The sequence below is a fragment of the Cheilinus undulatus genome, linkage group 10 (genome assembly GCF_018320785.1).
Source record: "Cheilinus undulatus linkage group 10, ASM1832078v1, whole genome shotgun sequence".
In the NCBI taxonomy this organism is placed as follows: Eukaryota; Metazoa; Chordata; class Actinopteri; order Labriformes; family Labridae; genus Cheilinus; species Cheilinus undulatus.
In genome coordinates this window covers 21,528,961-21,553,558 of record NC_054874.1, presented here as the reverse complement: position 1 = coordinate 21,553,558, position 24,598 = coordinate 21,528,961, and the positions used below count along the sequence as shown (strand labels likewise).

General features: G+C 41.0%; 1 protein-coding gene across 1 annotated transcript in view; it reads left to right on the top strand.

Moving 5' to 3' along the window:
- nexmifb (neurite extension and migration factor b) overlaps positions 1 to 24,598 on the top strand; it is a 98,574-nt gene that overhangs the window by 58,646 nt on the left and 15,330 nt on the right. Inside the window, exon 2 of the mRNA XM_041797007.1 lies at positions 19,171 to 19,301. Within this exon, the coding sequence (XP_041652941.1) occupies positions 19,220 to 19,301 (82 nt within the window). The 5' untranslated portion in view covers positions 19,171 to 19,219. The remainder of the gene's footprint in view (positions 1 to 19,170; positions 19,302 to 24,598) is intronic.

Genomic DNA, 24,598 nt, shown 5'->3' with positions numbered 1-24,598 from the left:
ACCCACTAATAGCTAAAGCATCTGCCTCCTCAGTTTCCAAACTATCCACCATCTTCTCTTAAGGAAAGCACAGAAACACAACAATAAATCTTTTTATAAAAAACAAAATTAAGTAATTAAAGCTATGTATTTTATATTTGTCACAGGATGCCCCATCAATTGTATAGACTATGGTTCCCCGCCATAGTGTAATTTTTATTGCCATGTCTATTTTGTCCAGCCAACATCACTTTTTTGTAAAGCCAACGCTGACATGCTCAACAGTGAACCTGTATGTACACAAGCTATGCTGTGCACACACAGTGTGGCGAACAACAAACTCTGCACTGTGTGACTGATGGTGGTGGATGTATCGATAACAAAGTATCAATATATTGATATTTACAAAGTACTCATTTGGTATTAAGTACGTTTAAAAGTATTGATATTAAATGAGTACTTTAATAAACATCTAACTGTGCTCCTCATCAGGTGTTTTTGGCCATTCTCCCCTGTGTGTTGTGCTGAAAATCTGCTGCTGCACTGCTTTCCATGTCATGTGATCGTGGTGACCAATCAGATGTAGCAAAAACAGGCCCATAGACACAGCAGCAGCTGCACCCCCACAGCCACAATAAATCAGAGTCCTTGTTTCTGTATCAAACTGCATTTCCAGTTTTTAACAACTTTTCATATTGAAGTTGTAAAAATCTAGTACAAGGTGACCTTAGACTCATGTCTAATCTGCATCGCTCACTTTGTATCTGAAGATACTGCAGGGCATTTTTCATTGAGCCAAATCCACAGTTAGCTCCATTAGTCATAAAAACCAGGAATGAAACAAGTTCTGTGTCTGACTCTGATGCAAGTGGAATTCATTTTAATTCACTTTGTGAGCCTACTTCTAAATCTGTTACCACATATATTAGAGTTTACTAGTTTTCCCCAGTAAGTTGACTGGGTTTTCCAAAAATTAGCTTGTTGTTCCAGCATTTGCTCAAACAACATTTTGAATAGAGCACAGATTTATGCACTAATCAAAACAGTTCAACTATTGGGTACAGTGGGGTCTATAAAATAGATAAGAACAAGTCCAATACTACTTAAAAATAAATTAAGTTAAAAAACCTGATGTGAAATGTTTTACTTTGAATAATTAGTTAAAAGTAAAACATAACAGAAAAAATAGTTCAATTTAGGAAGACTGATAAATAATTATTATGCGATGGTTTCTGAGTTTTTCTTGGCCTTATTCACATTAATTTCAGAATGATGTATGCTGCTGCTTTTATTGGTAAAATGTATTGGTATCGAATCTGTATCGGCCCTGTATGCTGGCCCTGTATTTACTTGGTATCACATCAATATTAAATTTTGCAGTATCGCCCACCACCAGTGACTGAGCTTCAGACTCTCAAGCTACAGGAGATGAAGCCTTGAAATATTTCTGGTGAAACATTTGTTCCACTCTACCTCATTTCCAAGTAGGTTGCACATATCCGTATGGATGTGCGTGCCCCAACATTTGCATGAGCTACCTTAATTCGTACTTTATTAAGAATGAATATTCTTATTTTAGTTGACAAAACCCCGAATTGCAATCGTGTGAATGAGAAGACTCTGCTGCACTCAGATGTATCACTTGTTTTAAGTATTTATAGCAGATATAAACCATGTAAATAACTATTTAAAAAAGGCAGAAAATGGGAAAGAGGCAGTCAGTTAAAGATTTTCAGTTCTTGCTGAGTGAAACAGTCCCTGGTTTTAATTATTTGTTCATAAGTCCTGCAGGAGTTGGAATACAGCTGCTGTAAATGTCTCTGTTTCTGTGATTTGATTAATTCCTGATTTACACTGACGAGGGAGCAGGAACAAAGAGTTAATGATCACCAATTATTTTTTCTCTTAAATGTAAACTTTACACAGAAATTTAATTCATGCAACATCTAAAAAATATTAAATATTAATTCCACCATAAATGAAGGGATACAAGTAAATAAGAATACAGGAAATAAAGGCTGTGACACAATGTTCTGGTGGAGATTAGTTTTGGTTAAAATCAGAAAAAACCCGTTATTGTTAGACAAGGAAAAAACTGAGAAAACTGTTTAAAGAGAACACAATTTACATAGATTGAGCTTCCTCATTTTGCTGTAAAAATGCACAAAATTAGTGCACTTAACTTAAAGATATCACAATTTTTCTCCCATGGGAGCATGCCCCAGGACCCCCTATATGGTTTGGGTCCCTCTCATCATAGTCTTCTAAAAGCCTGTGGGATACCCTGCATCAAGTATTTTGCAATGCTAGTGCCGTTGTGAGTTCCTATATAGGATTTTCAGGGCTCTTTTTAAAGTGGCCAAAAGGGGTCTTGTTAGCCTGAGACCGACATGATGTAAAAAATCAAACTTGATTTATGTTTACTGGACAAATTAATATTTATTGGGTGAACTTTTGATAACTGACCTTACTGAAACAACACATTATATTGACTTTCCTAAATTATGTAGGATAATAACCAAGTGAAGATAAAGGTTTAAGCTGGGCCAGCATTTTCTTGGGGCTCAACCAAGCGGCAACCTCTGGTCCTGAAAAATGAAGCCAATGCGGAAGTATAAAAAATTGCAATACAGGGAGTGTCCACTTGAGGCTGGCTGCAGGAACACTGGAAGTCCCGTCTGGACACCTGTTAAAAAGTTGTTTTTTACGCTAGAAATAAACTGGTTTACAGCCTGGTTCAAAAAACAAAAGTGTCTCATTAGCTAATGTCTTCATGTACTCTAGCTGTACGGCGGGTGAATTTTTTTGTGCCACAATCATTTAGACCATATTCAGGAAAAACCTCACTCTGAATTGATTGGCGCGTCTCATTTTATCGACAGATAGCTCGACAGGCAGGAGCTGTGTTTCTGTCAAACAGATTACTAGCTAGTTAGCTGACAGTAAGTCAAGCTTAGTGGGCGGGCCATTGGGTTGATCCGAAGTTTGGTTGAGACCGCAATTTCAATATGGAAGCCACCGCGGATTGGCTTCAAGAGCTGTTTGAGTCTACCTATTGTAAGCAGACGGCTGATGTCACACGGGGTTTGTCCAATTCTTTCTACAGTCCATGGGCTCAACTTGAATAGCTGGCACAACTATTTTAGTTGAGCCAACGAATATGTGTATTTTTAATGGATTTTTTTCTGCCAACTCAACATTTTTAGTTCTGAGCATGTTATGTCAACTAAGTGGCAATATGAAGTATTTGGTTGGGCCCCTCAACTCAAAACTTGTTCCTTAACTGTTTTATGTTGGGCCCTCATATTTATTTTTACTGTGTACAGTAATGACAATACGATAAAATCATGGCATTCAAACATGATTGAGAGGCTTCACCTGAGTTCCTGACATCTACAAAGTTTGCTCAGTTATATTACAATGCATAGCGTTAAAATTTTAACATTGACTATAGTGTTACACCTTTAACTCTTTAACACTTTTTATCAACATAGATTTTTGGGCAAACCATAATTTCAGTTGATTTACAAAATACATGGCCACTGTTTTGTGGTACTAGCAGTGAGAATGAAATTCTGACACCACATTGTAACTTTTTCCATTGCCAATGACAGTTTAGCAGCCACTTGTTCAGGATCTTTCCCACAGGTATACACAACTGTCATCCTCATACATGAGGGTCCCCACACCATCACACGTGTTCCTGTGCTGACGCCAGAGCTCGAACTCTAAAGTCAGCCACAGAGCGATTGATAATCATAGTTCCCTCTTTTGTGCTCCTTTTTTCCCTGCTTCACTAACTAAGTAGAGGGCTTTGCATGATTGCCTGGATGAGTGTTTCCCCTCAACGCTGCATTGCTATTGTCCACTTGTCCCTCCTTCATCTGCGTAATTGTATGCATGAAGTTCCAACTGTAAATCCCAGCTGTTGGCAGGTTGTCTGCTCCCACACTGCTGAGTATTCTGGTAAGCCATTGGCTGAGGGCTGTTGGTTTTTCTTTCTTAAGCTGGCAAACATCATGAAAGATAACACAAAGAGGAGCTAGGTAGGTCGGCTTTTTTCCCTGCGTCTCCAGTCGAATGGATCGGACAAAAAAGCAGGCGGCATTAGTGTCTTCTTCTCTCCGTGCTGAAACAGATAGAGTAGCTGTGTGAGGAATAAAAGGAGATGCTTCTCTCTCTATCACACTCCATCAGCATTATTTACCAGACCTGCCAGTTGCTTTGTACAGCACCTCTCCCTGCCAAGTAGGCGACTGGCGTACGACCAGGGGCTAGTGACAACAGGCTACAGTGGAAAGCAAGGAGAGCTGTGTGGATGAGCCAAGTCTATTCATTCCCTTAGGCATGCTGAGTGAAGCGCAGAACTCTATCTGCTCTCACTGAGGAGAACATAGCACTTTGTTTTTTTAATGCTAGAAGTGAACATAAACTGGGCCTATCTTTTTTGAATCAGAGTGGAAAAGCCTCAGCGCGTTGCTGTAGCATTAACAGGTTTATAACAGCAGCAGATCCGTACGAGTTGAAGTTAAAAGTCTTAGAATAACCATGAGGCTTTGTGCTCTATGTAATGTGAAGTGAATCACATGTGTTTGTCATCCTCAGCCACATTCTCATCAACCCTCCTCACTCAACCTATATGGAAACATCAGCACTCGGTGCTTGGAAACAGAAAAGTGATTTTTTTCCCACTGTGTGTCACAGATGGTGGGAAAGCCTTTGTAATGCTAATATAATATCACACTGTGTCGGCCTAGCACTGCAGTTCACTGTGTGTGCCAAGCAGCCTGGCTGTGGAGTGATTTACCAGTATGGAGAGAAAAAGACCTCCCTCCGTTTACACTGAAAGGCTGCGTGGTCGGCGGGTCCCGCCGCTCGGCCTGCTGCGACTGGGGCCCGCCTTGAATTTATTGATTCGGCAGTTCGTCCAGCGTTGTGCAGCGTTAATTAACTCTGTCTCTGAGTGTTTGTTGCATTGTGTGAGCTTATTAAAAAGGATATTACTAAGAAAGGCTCGGCATTAAAAACAGCAGGAAGGATATAGTAAATGATTTCTGAATCACGGCAACGGAGCTGGATTATTTTAGGCCAGGAAGAAAAAAGTGCACCACATTAAAACATAATTTCTCCAGGGTTTGCTAGTGTTTACTAGAAAAAGGCAGCTTACTATGTGACACTGTGCCTTCTGTTAAAATGTTATGGCACCTCCCAACAAATGAGCCAATAGTAGGCCACTTCCTCCTGTCTGAACCAATGACTTTATGCCTCCTGCAGTGGCAGTGAGTCAGCTGCCCGAGAGGAGGAGACAGGAACATTGATGTCTTTCTCTGCTAGCTCCACGTCACAGTGTTGTCTTTCCATTTCCAGCCCTCATCCCTGGTATTTGAATCACACGAGGGAGCGTTTCATATCCTTGCAGGGAGAAGAAGGGTGATCTTGTCTATCTGAAAGAGCATGCTGGATTAAGGGGGTTATTTCCCCAGAGGGGGGATATGAGAGTGAGTGTCACTCAGACAGCACTCACTCTCACAATGCCTCAGTCTCTGCATGTTGCCAGGGAGCCCCCCGGCTTTGACTCCTTCCCCTCTCCTCCCCTTTCTCTCCTTCATTTTAACTTTCTCTCCCTCCGTCTGACACTCCTCCTCTTCCTCATTGTCGCTTCCATCTCGTCACGCTTCCTTCCTTTTTCCCTTCCCTGCTGGTTCAGTGCTGCCCTACCGGGAATGGAGAATTGCGTGGTTCGGAGGATGGTTGTTATTCCAATCACACCTCCGATGCAGAGAGGGTCCAGTAAAGTACAGAATAATTGGCAGGTTCCAGCAGCTACAGGCAGCTCGTCTATTCTAGTGTGTGTGGAGCTGTGATGAAAGGGGGCTGCTGTAGGTGCAGCATTCAGGGGTCATTTCATTAATTACCAGCTCTTGTGTTACGTGCTCATTCTCACATTCTGTTTGTCAGTCCGTGTGGCAATGACATGTGCGAGCCGACAAAAGAGTGGTGCTGTCAAAAAAAGAAATATCATCCAAGTGACAGATGACCGCTGATGTAAAAAAAAGAAAAACCTGCATTTTCACTGTTTCTTTAAACCAGTCGATAACATATTTAAAATCTGGCTGCAGTGATTTATCTGTTGGAAGTCTCCCTCAATATTTAGCCCACCTCTGCGTCATAACTCACTGATAGTATTTGTATCTGTGTGATTCTGTTTTTAGACAGTGGAGTGATGGTGCAAGCAGAGCAGATGTTTGGTAAACATACACCTAATTAACTAAGGGTCATCTTGGGTCAGAGGGCAGCGGTCAGAGGTCTCCTGTGCTCACCCTGTGCCTTCAGAGAGCCACTGACTGATGGGACTCCAGGGGTGACCACTGATACACATCAATGAGCCATGCAGGGTGGCTAATAAAGCATGCTGGGTAAAGGGCTGGGGACAAGCGTCAAAGAAAATCAACCTGTGCTATCTGCTGGCAAACACATTGACCTACGGACTTAATGGAACATGTCTCCCATAGGTACACTGCTCTATTGATTAGCCATTGATGGCAGTTGTAGCCAGCGCTAATATTGAGGGTAATTTTCTGGCTCTGCTGCAGGCAGGCAGGTTTGTTCATACAGCGCTTGAATTAAAATGAGTATAGAATAAGTCTCCATCATTACATGTGATTGGCTGCACCAGAGGCTGGCACCATAGCGACCATCACCTCTTCTAGTACTGATGTCCTTCCTTTGTGACCCATCATCACCTTTCAGGACACCTCATAACGAGGGACTTTTACTTGAAGTGCCTAGATAAGCAGATGCCCCGTCACGTACATGTGCTCACACATTTCAGTGCATGCACACTCCTGCAGCGTTATGTGTCTAATACAGGTCCAAATGCTGCCACATGTTCATTTATATCCACACAGTGACACACAGACTGTCACAGTGAAGAAAAGAAAGGCAGTGGCCCTGAAAATTGCATAAATGTCAATTATTGTGGAGCGTGCATGAGAGAAGTAGAACAAAGTGGTGGTAATAAAAAATATTGATCACTTCAGCCCATAATGCGTCTGATAGGCATTGTTGAGGCAGAAACAGGCATTGACGGAGGGCCTTCACAGGCGTGTAAACCTGCAGGACATTGTGTCACTGTATTAGTACTGATCACTGCAGCGTAATGGCCCCGATCCCCCCAGCCTGATTTAGATTCAGCAAAGCAAATGAAGCATAGCTCTAATAAATTCACCTGTTAGAAATATGATAATTGCACCTCTGATGACTGCCCTTTTTCACTGTGCAGGGAGGACTACATGATGCATGTCATGCAAATGTGCGTGTTGTTTGTGTGTCAGTCAGGAATTCAAAGTGTTGGTCATAATTGGTAGATCTCACTGTTTTTGGGAACCTTCTTTATTTATCCGCAGTTACTCATACATCAGCATCTTTTTAACTCTTCTGAGTGGGAGCGCTCTGTGTGTGTATTGGAATGTGTGTGTGTCTTTGTGAGCTCGCATGCAGAGCCTCATTAAATACGCAATCGTTTCATAAGACTGACCCTTCAAGAGCAGTGGGTGGACCAAACATAGATTTGCTCAAATGAGCAAATGAATCTGTAATGTGAAAGTTTATGGCGTGTTAGCCCCTGTGTGTGCGTGTGTGCACAGCAGTGCATTTCTAAATTCTGTGATCAAATAATTTAGCGTCAGCCAGAGTCTCTCTCTGTACTGTTTGTTCTTGTGCTTGGCGGCTCGTTACAGCAACCTCCAGCGAGTCAAGATGTTTTTTTGTTTTTGTAGTCACAGTAACCGACTGCTGGTGCGCTCGCCTGTGTATCATATGACTGCTTTACATGTAAGCAGGATATATCCATATGTTAGTGAGGATGCCATTGCCTCTGTCTCATTAGCAGCAGTGCTGAGGCCCTGAGCTGCTCTTCTTGCTCCATTGGGACAGCTGATGAGGCCTGACTATGTGACCTTTAACAACCTAATCAACTTTTAACACCTCGCCTACTGCCTGCCTTATTGCCATTCTTCTCTCTGCCATTCACCGGCAGGGCCCTGTCCCCATCTAGACTGCACCGCAGTTCTTCTTTGTAAGCTGCAGCCTTCTTTCTGTACTGATGATGTGTACAAGTATGAATGAAGCAGCATTGTAAACACATGCAGCAGCAGCAGCAGTCTCTGGAGGCTCACAGAGATGTATTGTAATCAGTTGTCCTCCTTTCAACACTCTTGACCTCCCCTCTGCTTATTTCTCTGCTCTCCTTATCTTTCCATCCTCTTCTCTCACTGTAGAAGAGTCCATGTTGTTATACAGAAGATAAAGACAGGAACATTATCTAGCTATCTATCTATCTATCTATCTATCTATCTATCTATCTATCTATCGTCCGTCCGTCCGTCCGTCTGTCCACCCATCATCCATTAATTGTGATTCACTACAGAAGTGCAATTAAAAACTGTAACCTTTTGACAGTCCTAATATTAAAGAGGGGGTATTATACTTTTCCGATTTTTAAAACATAATATAAAGTCACAATGTTGGGTGTCCATACTCCACGTATGCACATTTTCAAACCGCAAGATAAACGTATGTGGCAGAAATCTTGGAATTAGCGTGTAAACTGATGAAAACAGTTTGTTGAAAATCTCTCCAAGATTCTCCCGAGACGAGGTTTTGATGGAGCGAACAGGGAGCAAACTGATGAGGTCATCACAATATTATCTCCTGACTGGTTCATGGTTCGTCCGTGCTGCCAGCAAAGCGGAACAGACCGCCCCCACAAGGCCTCTTAGCCATTTAGCTATTGAAACACAGTAATTAAACACCAAACAGATACATCCTGCTCTATCCTTCGCTGCTGCTGGTTTTCTTCCCCCTCTCTCTCCAAACTATCAGGGTCAGACTCCGGGTCTAACACGTATGGACGTATATCAAAATTCGCCATATTTTACTCAGTCGGACTGGTTCATTCAAAGTTTTCAACTACTAGCATAACAACATTAGCCACATTAGAGGGGGCGGGAACAAAACATTGAGTCCTGCCGCCTGCCAGCCTCCGGAAGATCGGCCAATCGGAGGAAAGCAGGTCCGTGGAACGGGGTGTATTAAAGAGACAGCAGCGAAAACGAAGCATTTCAGACGGAGGTTAAAATAAGGGGTTTTCAGGATGCCAGTGTGAGAAACATGAGGAGTTTTTTGAGCTGTAAGCCATGTAAAGCTACTACGTGGGTATCAGAAAGATGGTGTAAAGCCTTGAAAAAAGGCGTAATACCCCCACTTTAAGCATAACAAATGCAGCAATATTTATTCGCTATCTACAGCCTTAAAGTCGGGTGTACACTGGGTGAATTTCCTCTGATTAGCCATGAATTTTGAGTCGCCAACTAACTCAGACGTCGTGCCAACTTTTTCAGTCGGATTGGGCATCGTTTGTAGTGTTATGTACATGGGGACACTACGTCCGACCACAACCCAATCACAGCCTGACAAACTGCTCACGACTGGTCGGATGTAGTTCTGACATGTTTGATATTTTTGTCATATGACTCCACACACTCCCACAATGACAGCAGAACTACAAGCAGAATCCTCAACTTTGGAGCATATTTTACTTTGTGAACTGTCAGACAGCATCTTAAATCATCATAACAACAGCAGGAATAACTTTCTATACCCCCATACCCCTGCTATGATATAGGAAATTAACAAGCATGAAATATTCCTACCCGTTGCCCTCCAATTGACAAAGATGGCGATGCTGTTTGTGAGAGAGAGAGAGAGAGAGAGAGAGAGAGAGAGAGACAGAGCAAGGATATGACAGGTTATGACTTCAACCTCAGCATCAGACTTTTTTTTTTTTTTTTTTTTTTTAAAGGAAACACCACAGACTTTCTTCACAGTCCATCTCTCATGCACTATTAGTACTAAGGCTGTGAATGACCATTGGCTTTTTGTCACCTTGTACCTATATTTTGCCTCTTTTAACCCATTTTTACCACTTCAAATACATTTTGGCATCACCATTTTTGTCAGTCTAAATTCATTTTTGTCATTTGTAACCCCTTCTCACCACTTTTTCCATCAGTTTTTTGCAAATTTGATCACATTTGTGCCACCATCTGCCTATTGTTGCCCCAGTTAATCATTTTTACCACTATTAATCCCATTTCTCTACATTGTATTCCCTTGTTTTGCCAATTTTTTTTTTTTATCATAGTTAGCTACTGTTATGCCTGTTTTTGGAACATAAAAAACATTTTTGCCCCTTGTAACCCCTTTAACAATTTTCCTGCCTGTTTAAACACATTTATTGCCAATGTCTGCCCATGTTTGCTTCTTTTGACCCATTGCCTCTATTTAATCCTGTTTCACTACCTTTTTGCCCCATTTTTGCCACACAACAGAACATTTTTTCCTCTTACCGCCTATTTTTTTTAATCCTCTGTTAGCCCATTTTGCCTCTTTTGACCCATTTTTGACCCTTTTTAATCTTTTTTTCACCAACTTTTCTGCCATTTTTAACCCATTTAAATTTTGTTTTGAGAAAAGATGTTTATAATTTGAAGAAAGCTATATACTACAGCATAAATAAATGAGACATATTTGTTGCTTTGCATTACAGTAGACCATGAGTGTTGACCTCCATGGGCCCCCAATTTGGCTGAGTCCCAAAAAGCTCTACCCTTTATCCCCCCTTAAGAGTGGCTTTGCGTACAGTGTGAGCACATAAATTGTGCACACCGGTCCTAAGCAATTCAGTGGCACAGTATGAGCTGACATTCAGCCATGACTGTCATAGAGTTGGCTTGAAATCACACAGTATATACCCGGCATTAGAAGGGAAATATCTCTCCTTTAGAATACATAATTTTAAGAAATCTTCACAATATATTCTTGGGTGAGAATCTTCTTTAATCTAAACAGCATCAGAAATGAATGTAAAGTGAAATTAGTCATGAGTAAGGAGTAAAAAAAACTGAATTGTTTATAAGTCAGTTATTACGTATTGTTTTTCAGTTTTAAGGGAATACATATGTACCCTCAGTTTATCTGATTATCGTTTAATGTAAGAATGTAATTATACATTAGGCGGTTAATGTTAGGACTCATCCAACAATAATGACAATATATCAGACAATTTATCAGACAAGAACCACTGATTCAATTCCTTAGAAGTGGTGGTGAAATTTGCCTCAAAATTTTGAGATTTTCATCTAATGTGATGTAAAAGATAAATGAACCTGGATGAGATAATTAAAATCCACTCAGCTCTGAACCAGATACACACTTTGGATTAAATCCTGCCAGAAGCGGCAGTGATACATACCTGTGTCTGATGAAGAACAAAGGATTAATTGGCCTTCCTGAGAAGCAGACAGATTCTGACAACCATTTTGAGGCATGCACTTTTATTCTGGATCAAACTGAGACCTCACTGGTAACGATGGTTAGGATTGTCCAGATCCAGCTCTGCAGTTTGTGCAGTGCTGATAAAGATCCAGCTCTATAATCCTGATTCATAGTAAATCTCCACCTATCAGATGCTTCCCAGGCCTCTTCAGCAGCCTGTGATTGACGATCATTATCTGAAGATTGCCTATCTCTTCCATCAGCGTGGCTCTGTCAGGGATTTTAGGTGAGGATGTTTTGATCAAACAGCTGACAGAGGAGATGCACGGCAGCAGAGACAGGTACAGAGGGATGTATATGTTGAAGATATACAGATAAGGGCTGTTGTTTTGTCTTCGTAGGCCAGGAGAAGGAAAAAAAATCATAGCAGAGTCAGAGAGATGGATAAGTAGATTCCAGTAACACCTTAATTGTGTGGATCTATAACAGCCCTGACACATTTGCCACCAGTGAGTTATGATGCCGGTCAATGCCAAGCACATGACAGCATTCATGTTTTTTAAGAGTTTATGGAATAATTTTTATGAGGATGGTGTGTTACAATTACAGAAATAATAGGTCTAAAAAATACAAATCTAAATAATTACTATATAACAACGGTTTACTAATAAAGTTCCCACAGTGTTCAGTCAATATTTTACTGATTTTAACTGTTTATATGGTTTCACTGATTTTTTTAAATTTATAGTTAATCCAACCGTTTTACCTTAAGTATGAAGTATTCTTGTTTTTGCCCTGGTTGCTACCCTTGAAGCCCTCTCACATGGATTTATTTGTATTCTCTCATTGAGTGTGTTTACATGACCCTTCTGTCTTCTGGTTTTGGGCTCATGGCCATGATATCCTGTTTCAAGGCGTATGTGGTTACCATTTGTCCTGCATACATTTAGCCATGCCACATCTCAGCCAAAGGTGCCAGATAAATGCAACATTTGGCCCACAAGTTGATGATATCGGGGTAGTCATGTCCATGGATGGCACTTCACTGACCTTGATTTTCACCACAATAATGGAAAAAAATACACATATTAGTGACAAAAGGGAAAAAAAATGTTCTTATGTATACCAATGATATTCTAGGGCTTACATTTTGAATTTACAAGTATCTTGATGAGTGCCCTATCAAACCTCACACCTGTTTTGAGGCTTCAGCAATCTGATGATGCACACTTTAAATCTTGGTGTTTGTGAGTTTTATTTACACATTAATGTTAGTCAAATGATTTAAAATGGGCTTTTTAATTTGCTTAACAGCCACTTCTATCTACAGAATACAGAGAACTCAGCTGCCTGTCAGAGTGCGGTCTGTGGGATATGTTCGAGTGAAACCTCTTGCAGACGTGAGGTGATGCATGGTGTTTGATCTCTCGGCCATTGACGTTTCTGCCTCTGAGCTTGTGGCTGTCCCTCGGAGGAGGAGGGCTCTGACATATCAGATGTGAGGAGGCCAGTTGACCTTAGACGCAGAGCAATACTCCTGCTGTGAGATACAGAAAGAGAGAAGGGAAAGGAAAGACTGAAGGATTTGTTTTCCAAACAACTGCTGCATAATAAAGAACGGACTATCCACCTAGCATTTGATAACAGACAGAAGCCACAAGCTGATGTCAGTGATGACGATATACATGTAAGGAGCATGATAGCATTTTTGGATATCACCCTTCCAGATCCAAAAACAGCTGAGGCCTTTTAGTGTGTTTTTCCTTTCACATGTTGTCCTTGCAATCTGCAAATTTTTCCTCTTCACAATAAAAGCACAAGTGAATTCAGAGGTCAAACCTGAGCAGATGAAAATATTCTCAACAAAAACAGTCTTTTCATCTAGTTAATGACTTTCTTTTCAATTCAAAGCTGTATTTTACTGAGAAGCTGAAGACCAGATTTAGAAATGACGGCTTTCAAAATGCACATGCCTTTATATGAATGTAAATACAGCGTGAATTTTGTGGTTTTAAAATTTCCTCTGTGTGTTTTCATGGTCCTGTCTGTTTTGGATTCATGTATCTCTTCTCACCCCATACTGCTGCGGGCTCAAAGGTATTACTGTGAGTTGCGTGTGATGCACGTTACTTCAGCCTGTGTGCAGTGAGCCGGTGAACCTGCTCTGAAACTGTATACCTGCGCTGAAAAGAGGAGTCGCCATTTCAGCGCTGTCTGTTTGGATCAGTGTTCCCAATGGCGCTCTGCCCTCTCTGAGAGCTCCTCTGTTGGGGATCTATTCCTTGGCCCCCATCTCGGTCCCCCTGCAGAGACAATGGGCCCTTTGTTACCTGCGTACACTGCTGCTGTGGGACCTGGCTTTCGATTTTCAGCAATTATACACGATCCCACTCCTGCCGTGCCTCTTGATGCCGCTTCACTGCGGAGAAATGCAATCGAAAGGAGGCGAATGGCAGTGAAACGGGGATAGAGGCTTGCAGGAATTAGATTGTAGTGCTGATAAGTTCCATATAGAGCGAGTAAACATGTTCTTATCTTGTTATCCAGCTTGCACATTAACACATGCTTTTGGGAGGAGGTGGAGGGGGGGATTGAAAGGATAAATCAAATTATAATCATTCTGTTTGGCTTTTCCCATCCTCCACTCTTTGTCTCTATTTCTGTAAAGAGAAACCAGGCGTACATGCAAGAACAATGGAGGGGTCAGCAACACTAGACATTCTCCTACACCTGCTGAATGCTCCAGAAATGAGTGTGCAGCGATTACGTGCCCTAATGTGAGGTGTTTAAAGAGTAGTTTCCTGCTGCAGAGTTAAATGACAGTGCCCTCGGTGAAGTATTAATGATGTGGATGGATGAATCAGGTCGGTACGAACCTGTTGATGGCAGGCTACGGCGTTCTTTCAAAGCTTGCACCCAGACATCAGGCTTAACCGCTTGGCAAATTGGACATGCTTGTTGGCTGTAGCTCCAATTTATGTGTACTCGCTATTGCAGTTAGTCTGTCTTCATTATTGAAATGGCCTCTCGTCAGGTCCTGACAGAGTAGTGGAGATGGTAAAGGGAGGGGCGGGGGGGGGGGGGGGTCATACAGGAGAATCATGAATAATGTGGAAAATAAACACATTTGAGGCTCTGGCAGGAGGGGTGTTGGGAGTGTTGTGAAAAGCCCAGCTTTCTATTTCGCTCCCCCTCTTGCTCTCTCTCTTTCTCTCTCTCTCTTCATGTGATTGTATGAGCAGCTTCTGCCAGTGGATGCTGATGCTGTGGATCCTCAGCCTTGGGGCTTTGTCGAGCACACATACAATTGGGCTTAAACACGCACATGCTCACACACAGCCACGACCCTGCAACACATCCTCATGCAGCTCCAGGCGCTGAGCTCTGGCAGGACCTTTGCAGCCTGACTAGCATCCCAACTGTGTGTTTTGTCGCTGCCACACCAGAGACACACTGGCTGCAGTCTGTGCCTCATATAATGCTGCTGTGACTTCATGTTTCCTTGTTGCACTGTGCAGGTTCAGCAGGTTGAGGACTGGACATTCAAGTTTACTGTTTCTATTTTAAGTGGATGTCTTTGTTCCCAGATGAAGAATTTCAATTTCTCAGTGTGCCGAACTGATACAAGATGACCTGAAAAACATCTCTTAGCTCAGTAAATGCCACGTGCACTTGAGCCTGGGCTTAGGAGTAATAGGGCACCTCTGGGAAGAGAGGAACAGTCCCTGGCTGGATCTGCCTACAGGGTCCTTGTACCTGCTGCACGCATGAGCTGATGTGATGGCTCATGAGATAATTACCAACTGAGCCGGCTTGAATGCAACTGTAAGCTGAAACATGGGTTCCCTTCAGGTAGCTCTGTGCCGCTCAGGTCAGAGAACAGCTAATGACATTTAGAAGCAATAGCATGAAAGAGGAGGCAGTTGTTTGTAGTCAGCCGCACTCTACCTTTGTCTTATTGTCTGCCGTCTGTCTTAATCTTCCAGCTGCTGTTTTCACACCACGAGGAGATCATGTTATTAGATCCCCTCCCCTGGCTCATTTGTCATCCTGCAGCACTGCTCCTTCAGAGAAGGACTGCAGGAGCTGAGAAGAGAAAACAATATAAACAGGCAGGAGGCCACAGCATCAAATGTTCATCATTTACAGGCCCGGAGTCTCTCAAATCCTCATTATTGTTTTAGGAATCATACAAGGTTAATGCACCTTTTTTTCTTATGTTACCTCACCTGACGTAAAGAGGCTGGAAAACTTTAACCTCTCCTCTTTCTATGTAATTTAAACACAAATTAAGTATATTCTGCTGCCAGCAGGCTCTCAGAGACGTACTGCTAAGCTCCCCCATCTCCGCCACGCAATTCTTGCTTTGAATATAGGACAATGAAAACTATAGTCCATAAGGTGCATTTACAAAAGTAAACTATTGTTTTCATTTCATAGATTAATTTCTGATAACGAGGGAGAAAAGCAATTAAAAAGTGGCTTTCCTGAGCTTCCCAGGATCATTAGCAAAGTTAAACTGGTAGGCCATCTTTGACAGCTTTTCTCCATCATTATATGAAAAATCACTCATTAATAAAAACAGGTGGAATGCAGTTCTTATTGAAAAGATTCTTCAGTTCAAAACAAGTAGCCATGCAGCTGGATGGAACTGTGCAGCATATCCCTACTTCACTTGAGCTTAGTCCACTTATAGGAAGGTATTTCTTCAGCTGACAATACATATCAGAGCAAGCAAGGCTTTCATGCATTTTGCAGGAAAGGCTTCCATAGCCACGTTGCCATAAGCCCAGGCCAGTGGAGGGTAGCAGTGATGGTTGTTCTTCTGGAGCTTTGTCCCATCTCCACACAGGATCTCTGCAGCTCAGTCAGAGTGACCATCAGGTTCTTGGTTACATCTCTTACTAAGGCCCTTCTCCCCTGATTGCTCAGTTTAGCTGGGGGACCAGCTCTTGGGAGTCCTGGCTGTGCCAAACTTCTTCCATTTGAGAATTATCAAGGCGACTGTGCTTTTGGGAACCTTAAGAGCAACAGAACTTTTTTTTTTTTTAGCCTTCCCCAGATCTGAGCCTTGCAATAATCCTGTCTCTGAGCTCTGCAGGCTGTTCCTTTGACCTCATGGCTTGGTTTTTTTATCTGATATGCATTGTCAGCTGTGAGGCCTTCTACAGTGAGGTGCGTGCCTTTCCAAATCATGCCCAATCAATTAAATTTACCACAGGTGGACTCCAACCAAGGGGTGGAAACATCTCAGCAACAATCCAGGGAAATGGGAGCAACCTGAGCTAAATTTCAAGTGTTTTGGGTCTGGATAGTTATGTCAATGTGATATTACATTTTTTCTTTTTAATATTCTGTTTTCACCTTGTCATGATGTGGTAGTGAATGAAAAAGTTTATTCGACTGTGGCATCAGGCTGCAATATAAAATAGTGAACAGTGAAGGGGGTCTGAACACTTTGTGAATGCGTATGTGTAGAGGGGGAAGCAGAGTTGTAGGTTTGTAACGTCACACTGTGAACCAGTTTCTCCTCTCTTTGATGACACTGATGTTTAGGAAAATGAAATGGTTCAGTTTTAATCAATTGATATTGATACCCTTATCAAACCAAGCCCTTAGTAACCCTAGCAGTCCTTTTTAGTTGTTTTGTGGAAAGGCAAAATGACAAGGCATTATTTAGCAGAAGTGGCATAAGCTGAGCAGAGCACGAGTTAAAACATCTAAAAGGTTGTGATTTCATTTGATTCCCATTTCAAATTGCTGAAAAGGCTAACTTTATTCATCTTCACAACTGAAATTATTCAAACAAGCTGACCTGGAACACATCATTACCCATCTGTATGCTCTTTAGGTTCTCTTTCATTCTGCTGATTTCAACACTGGATCAGTCTTTTAAATAACAGGACTTCTTACTACATTTTTAGCAGATGAGAAAGAAAATTCTCCTTATGATTCCCTGCCACAATAAGTTATATATGACAGGTAGTGACACAGGTTATTAAAAGTTAAATAACTTTTGATCCATAGTCGCAGCCTTTGTTTCTTCTTAAAGTTAGTGTGCCATCCCATGGAAGTGTAGCAAGCGAGGAACTTGGGTGACTTTTCAGGGACTTTAAAGATTAAATCCACACTGGTAGATCTCATACTGAATGTCTTTTAATCCGTATTTTTAATCCATCATTAGCTTGAATGCTTTGCAAGGGGCTGTCAACCAATGGCAGGCTGTTCTGTCTTTCATCATGCTGCATTAAACTGGACATGCATAAACACGCAGATCATTATGGAGATGGCCTTAATAGAGCATAATGAGAAAAACAGATAAACAGCCTGTAATTAGGCCCTCTGTGTCATTGTTATTTTGATATTTAGCAGTAACTCATACTATGTAGCAGGAAACACTAATTCCAATATCACAGAGAGGCTGTACAAACATGTTCTGAGTTCACTGTAGGGCTAAATTACTGTCAGTCCAGAAAGTTTACACTGGTATCGGATCAGTACATGGTGATACCCTATGCTCTAGTATCGCAATCAGGAAAAATAAAAGGTTATTGGAGCGTCTCTAGTTTAGATGTTTTGAATTGTACTGCTATGTGTTTGGATGTTACCTGTTTTGCAGTGGTCACTGTTAGGATTCCTTTGCTCATGTTTCTGGTGAATTAGTGTTGTTTTTTATGTAAAACACTTCTGCACTATAAATGAAGTTATCCACTGAGATAGTGGGGAATGGTCTACATTGAAAGGGGGTGTGCAGACTTTAAACTCAGGATGTGTTCTAGCTCTGCATCCGTCTCTTTGCTTCATTGGTGTTATATGATGACTGTGTAAATAATTAGTATTATTTATTTACTCAGAAATATATAAACTTGGAAAAAGTGTTTAATACTACGGGAGTCTAATTAAAATGGATGATTTTGCTGCGTAGTGTTGGAATGACTCTGGTTCAGTGTTAAAAAATTAACACTCAAAAGAGTAGACACATAAACACACTTTTCAAGTGTTATGTTTAACACAGGCAATTTTTACTGTGTTGCCGTCTTTGACATCCAGTGTTTCCACAGCAGTGATAAACATTTCATGATTCTGTCATGATGGCTGCCATGATAAGACAGACTGTTAAAAACTGTAAAATATGATAATTTATCTGGCTCTGAAAGCTGTTGGAAATATTTGTGATAATGTGAGTACTTAGCAATTTTTAAATCAATGTAGATATTTCAGTGTGAAAATTCTACACATGGTACTTTAAAAACCCTTTTCTATGTTACACATACACTCGCACCCCCTCCTACATTTGCCATCACTCGCTTTAGGTCAGAAGTATTGTCCAAATATTCACAGATTGTCTTCCTCACCTCCATCGTATCTCTTTAATCCATCTTCTGGAGCCAGGTTGGTTTGCCCTTCAGCTGAGGCACAAAGAAGCAAGAGAGGCGGCTAATTACAATAAACAAATATGCTCAGAGCCGCCTATGTAAGGCCTGCATAGGTTAACAACTCTGCCATAAATGTTAAATGAAGCTTAAAATAGGATAGTGTGGCATACAGTTTCCATAGTGATCCGGGATCTGATTCTTTGTGTACTTTCTCAGTTGGCAAAGTTTAAATTAATCTTAGACACGAATCAGAGATACAGTGAAGAAATGAGTGTTTGGAGCAACCCCAGAGCCTCTTTGTTGTTGCTATCATGTTTGGAGCCTTTCCTGTAATTACTGACGCTTAATGTTTGTCTTTCTTTGTTGTAATAAAAACCAGTGCACCCAAGTTTATTTTTTCTTTCCATAGTCACACCTTAAAGATGTCCTTGTGCTCATGCGTTCTCTTTATCTTTCTGTTTCTCTCTTTCTTCAACAGGTGGGACAGTCAAAATGATGCGAAGGAGGTGAAGCACTGAGCCGTATTGATGGATGTGTTAACAGACAGCAGTCTCACATTGATCGTGAAGACTTCAGAACCGGCGAATGCAAATGCAGTGGAGAACACAGGTGAAATCCATTCACTTTGTATCCAAGTTTCATAGTGTTCTAGGGTTTTATTCTTTAAATACGACATTTTTTTTAGAAGAAAAAGGCACAAAAGAGTTTGGCTGTTATTCTTTCTATCTTGCTTTGAACATTTACAGATGCATCTAAAATGATTGTGATTTTATCCAAGTAGTGAAACATCTATATATTTTAGATTCAGCTCATACAAAGAGAAATATTCCTAGATTTTAATCTCAATGATTACAGCTTACAGCTCACAAAAATCAAAACTCCACTTCCTCAAAATATTAGAATATTGTGGAAAAGTCCAATTTGCAAAGGCATCCTGAGCCCTCATTCTCTCACTCTGGTTCAGTACACACGACAATCATGGGGAAGAATGCTGACTTCTCTTTTGTACAGAGGATGATCACTGACAGCCTCCACAAGGAGGGTAAGACACAGAAGGAGAAAAAGAACTGGACTGTTGCTCGGTGGTCCAAAGTTTTCAGATGAAAGCACATTTTTCATTTAATTTGGAAATCAAGTTTCCAGGATCTGAAGAAAGATTGGAGAAGCACAGGGTTGCTTGGAGCCCAGTGTTTCCAGTTGACACAGCCAGTGATGGTTTGGGGTACCATGTCATCTGCTGGTGTTGGTCTACTGTGCTCTATCAAGTCTAGAGTCAACTGTCGTCTACCAGGAGATTGTAGAGCACTTCATGCTCCCATCTGCTCAGAAGCTTTAAGGAGATGCTGATTTTCCTTAGTAAAGCCAAAACTACCAGAAACTTGTTTGCTGACTGTGGTATTATTGTGTTTGGTTGGCCAGCCAACTAGCCTGACCTGAACCGCATAGAGAATCTCTGGGGAAATGTCAAGAGAAAGATGAGAGACACCAGACTCAACAATACAGACAAGCTGAAGGCTGCTATCAGAGCAACCTGGGCTTCATAACACCCCAGCAGTGCCACAGACTGATCGCCTCCATGTCACGTCACATAGATGCAGTTATTTGTGCAAAAGGAGCTCCATCCAATTACTGAGTACATAGAAGTTTGAAGTTTTTATTTTATTGTTGTGTCATGCATACAACCATATGCCCAGCCCACATTGGCTTACACGACACACAGAATGCATACAACATAAATGATAATCATTTTCCAGAAGGTCAGCATTTCTGTATTAAAATCTTCTTTTGGGCTGGCACTGTTTAAATGTTTGTGAGTTTGAAATCCTAATCATCAAAATTAAAACAACAGAAGTCTTCACATTATTCACTTTGTTTGAGATGAATCTAGAATATATGGAACTTTCTCTTTTTGAATTAAATCACAGGAAAAACATGATGTTAAAATTTTTTAGATGTATCTGTACACATACCTGCTGCAGATCTAAAAGCAGAAGTTTTAATTCCCCAAGGAATAATCATGAATTTATAAAACTAAATGACAGCTGCTTTGTTGCTTCTGAAAAACTTTAATTAGAATTAGCACAAGCAATGGAACTAGTTTCTCAAATTAGCTTTTAACCCTCAGTTTAAAACTCTGTGATAAGATATGTAGAACGTCAAACACACTCTGTCTTTTTTCAAAGCGGAGAAAAATCATTAAATTAAGCTTTTAATGCTATTGTTAATCCTCTCTCCTGATGCCTCCACAACTCTGAAACATTACATGTGTTTGTGAATAATGTGCATATGTGGAGGAGAGGGTGCAGCTATTATTTCTCTTACTCATTTGTGGTCCTGTCTAGCATGCTGCCTTGTCGAACTGAAGACAGATAAATAAGCGGTGGCTGGTGCATTATGTTGGGAAGGGGTAGGGAAATACCATAGATTGTTTCATTGATGATATGCTGGTTGTAAGCCAACCTATAAGTAAGTTTCATGTGGGTTTCATTCAGTGTTCCCTCTAATTTTCAAAACTCCTGAGCAGACATTCGACTCCTGTTTAAAATAATCAAGGTTTATATTTCAAGGAGTTACAATCCTTTCAAATGTAAAACAAAACTGTGATTCTAACTTACAAGCATTTGTCCTCAGGTGAAAACAGAAATGAACAAAATCTGCAGTTTCATATAAAAAGGCAGAAAGTTTGAACATCTGGGATGAGACAAAACACATGCTCTGTTCTCATGCTTTATCAACCTAAACACAGTCAGCTCTCCTAAATGACTTCTACTTGCACAAATTAAACAGCACATTACAGAGAAATGTGTCACACTGTTAGAAGCATCAGGGTTTTATTCCTTTTGTTAATAGTCCATTACAGGAGATCAACTCTTTCCTGGTCTCACTGTAGATAATTTTGACCAGATTCATTCTTTAAAGCACCATATTTACATAAAAATAGATATCCATTTAATGTTAAAAATGGTTACTAATTGTTCATTAAAATAATAGATTATATGTGTTAAGTTAACATGTGAGAAAGCTGTAATCAGCGGTTTTAACTCTCATTACTGTGATAAATAAAAAGATAAAACCGAGAAATTACAGATTTAGTCTCTTCAGCTGAAGTTTTTATAACTCCTCTAGAAGCTTTCTATTTCTATTCTCACTGCCTTGCTGATCAGTTACTAGGATTTAAGAGAATTTATGATGTTTTTGATCAGTTAATGTACGTATCAGCCAACTGGCTCAGGAGAGAGAGCGAGAGAGGTTATTCATACAGACAGCTTTGGTGCATGTATGTGCCATGGTCAGAGAGGAGCTTTAAAGCAGGAGAGAAGATCGGTTCTATGTTGAATCCTTTTTTCCTCTGCAGATAGAAGCCTCAGGTCTACACCACCAACACGTTAGCTTGTGTTTGTCTGTCTGTGAGTGGCATTCGTGTTTGCGTCATTGTGTGAACCACATGAAGCCAAAAGTGTCTGCACAAAGATGCATGACAGACGCACTGATAGATTCAGTTATTTTGGGGAAAAAAAATCCTCCCTTTATGTGTAAGTCAGTCATTGAAACAGGAATCTAATTCACACACACACTGGCACTAAGAGCCGCGCACAGTTAGAGGGAGGTGGAGTTTGTGACGCTGATCAATTTAACTCACCAATGTGCCTCACTGAGGAACCCTCTGTGGCTAGAATCCAACTGCATTTGGCGGCGGTCAATATCGAGCCCTGCCATCAGTGTGTCGGCTGTTACATTATGTGGTAACCACACTTTACATCTCTCAGGCCCCCATGGAGATAGAAACCCTAGGCTACAGTACCAGCTAGCCTGTGCATTAATACCCCTTTATTCACAGTGCATATTAGAAAAAAAGCAATGAAAATTCGTCGGGGATTTTTGAGCGCGCAACTTTTCCCTTCTGCGCAGAGAGGTGGAGAGCAGTGCGCAATTGCTCAGTAAAACCTGCCTCAATAAAGACAATAAAAAGCCCCCCAAAAATCTATGAATGAAAAGGATGTTATGGGATTTGGACTGTGAGGAGTAAGTTTTCTTTTCTTTTCTTGTTGCTATCAGACCCACCAGTTATGCACTTGAAATGTAAGTCATTATGATATACATTGGATCTGTGCATTACAAGGCACCTTCAGCTGCGTACTGACCTCTGAAGTTAACTTTCAAGCACCACTGATCTTTCGATAATTTTGATCGTATTGTTCCAGCTCTTGGTCAGACTTAGTGAGGTCTCACTGAATCATACAGATTATCCCTGGTGCTTTTCTGTTCCTTAAGAGGAAAAAAGAAGTGTGGAGAATAAGCGTAGGGAAAAAAAGAGCGGTAGAGGAGAGGGTGAAAGCGTCTCCATTGAGCAGCAATAGGGCAGCTCTCTGTGGAGGATAGCCATGAATCATGCTGCAGTTACTCACCACTTAATATGAACATCCTGTACTAGCTTGGATTGATCCCCCCACCCCCCAACCACCATCATCACCACCATTCACAAAACGTCATAAAGTGAAGAGGGAAGCAATAGGTAGCAAGCAGCTTCTATGTCTGGCCCAACAGCTGGATGAGTTAACGCCCTGGGTGGCTGAGCTGCAGAATGGCTAGCTCTGCATTTTACAAATGTGAAAGCCTCCTTAAAGACGGGAAAAGGAGCAGGGAAGTTTGAAGGGAAGGAGATAGTGAGGGGGTGGGTGGGGTAGAAAAGGGGGGATGGGAGTGAGAAATAATTTCAAAAAGCCATTAGAGGGAGAAATAGGCCATGTCAGCTGTTTTCATTTGCATTGTACTTAATAATGTGGTATTTGAGCTATTTCATTCCTTCAGCCGGATGGAATGGATTTTTGTTTAACCTGTAGTTGAGATATGTGGTTATAAAACTGCCTTAGGTAAATACTGCTAGCTTTACACACATAACTAATTTCTAAATGAAAAATGTAGAATCTGTACAAGCAGGGCCCGGCTTCAGGTGATATATACCGGTGTCCTTTTGTATTGAGAGAATTATCGACCAATCCTGTGTCAGCATACTTTGGTGTTACACTAGTGAGTGTGTGTGAAGAGCAAACAGCAGAAAGAACATGACTGCAAGAATGACGTGCTGACCTCAGTTTACACGATCCACCAGTGATTTGTCTACTTACAGAATTATGTACAGTCTGTTCTAAATCAAAAACTCAGACTTGAGCTATTAATTTACTTGACTCTGTGTTTCAAAAGCCAATAACCATCCAGATTTGCCTGTATCTCCTCTTATGCATCCAATCTCCCCTTACAAAACAAGAATTTTAGAAGTTGTTGTTTTCTCCTCTGGAGGACAGATTCAGTAAAAAAATGCATATTCACTTTTTACATGTCTGGGTTAACTTGTACCACTGAATGAAATTTGCTGCATTTTGAAATTCCACATTTTTGCATTTTTTTTTTTCATTTGAGATCATTTGAAAATGGATAGATAAAAAGTGGCGGATTCAGAGAGCACATGCAAAGGAAAAATCCAAGCTAACTCTACACATGATGCATGCAAACCGCTCAGCTGAGCAAACTGCATTCTGTCCCATTTACTATATAAGGAGGAGGAGGAGGAATGCTCAAAATTCAGTGCAAAATTGCCCCCCTCAGATGCAAATAAGCCTCATTACAAATAGCAACGAAGGCCAGTGCAATTCAGCAGGAAAACAGAGGGCAGGTATTAAACTGGTGCTATTTCTCTTTCCTTCTCTCTTCTTTATTTCTCCTCCTTGCACCTCAGTGTTTGACCTCATGATAACATTTTTTCCATATATTGGGTGCACAAGAGTGATTTATTACAAATCATCCTTGTCATCATCATCAGAGTGCAGCAGCTAAATTTCACTGCACATATCAACATAAAAATGCTTTGTTAGATCAGTTTTGTAATAAAGAAGATATCCGCTGAGAAA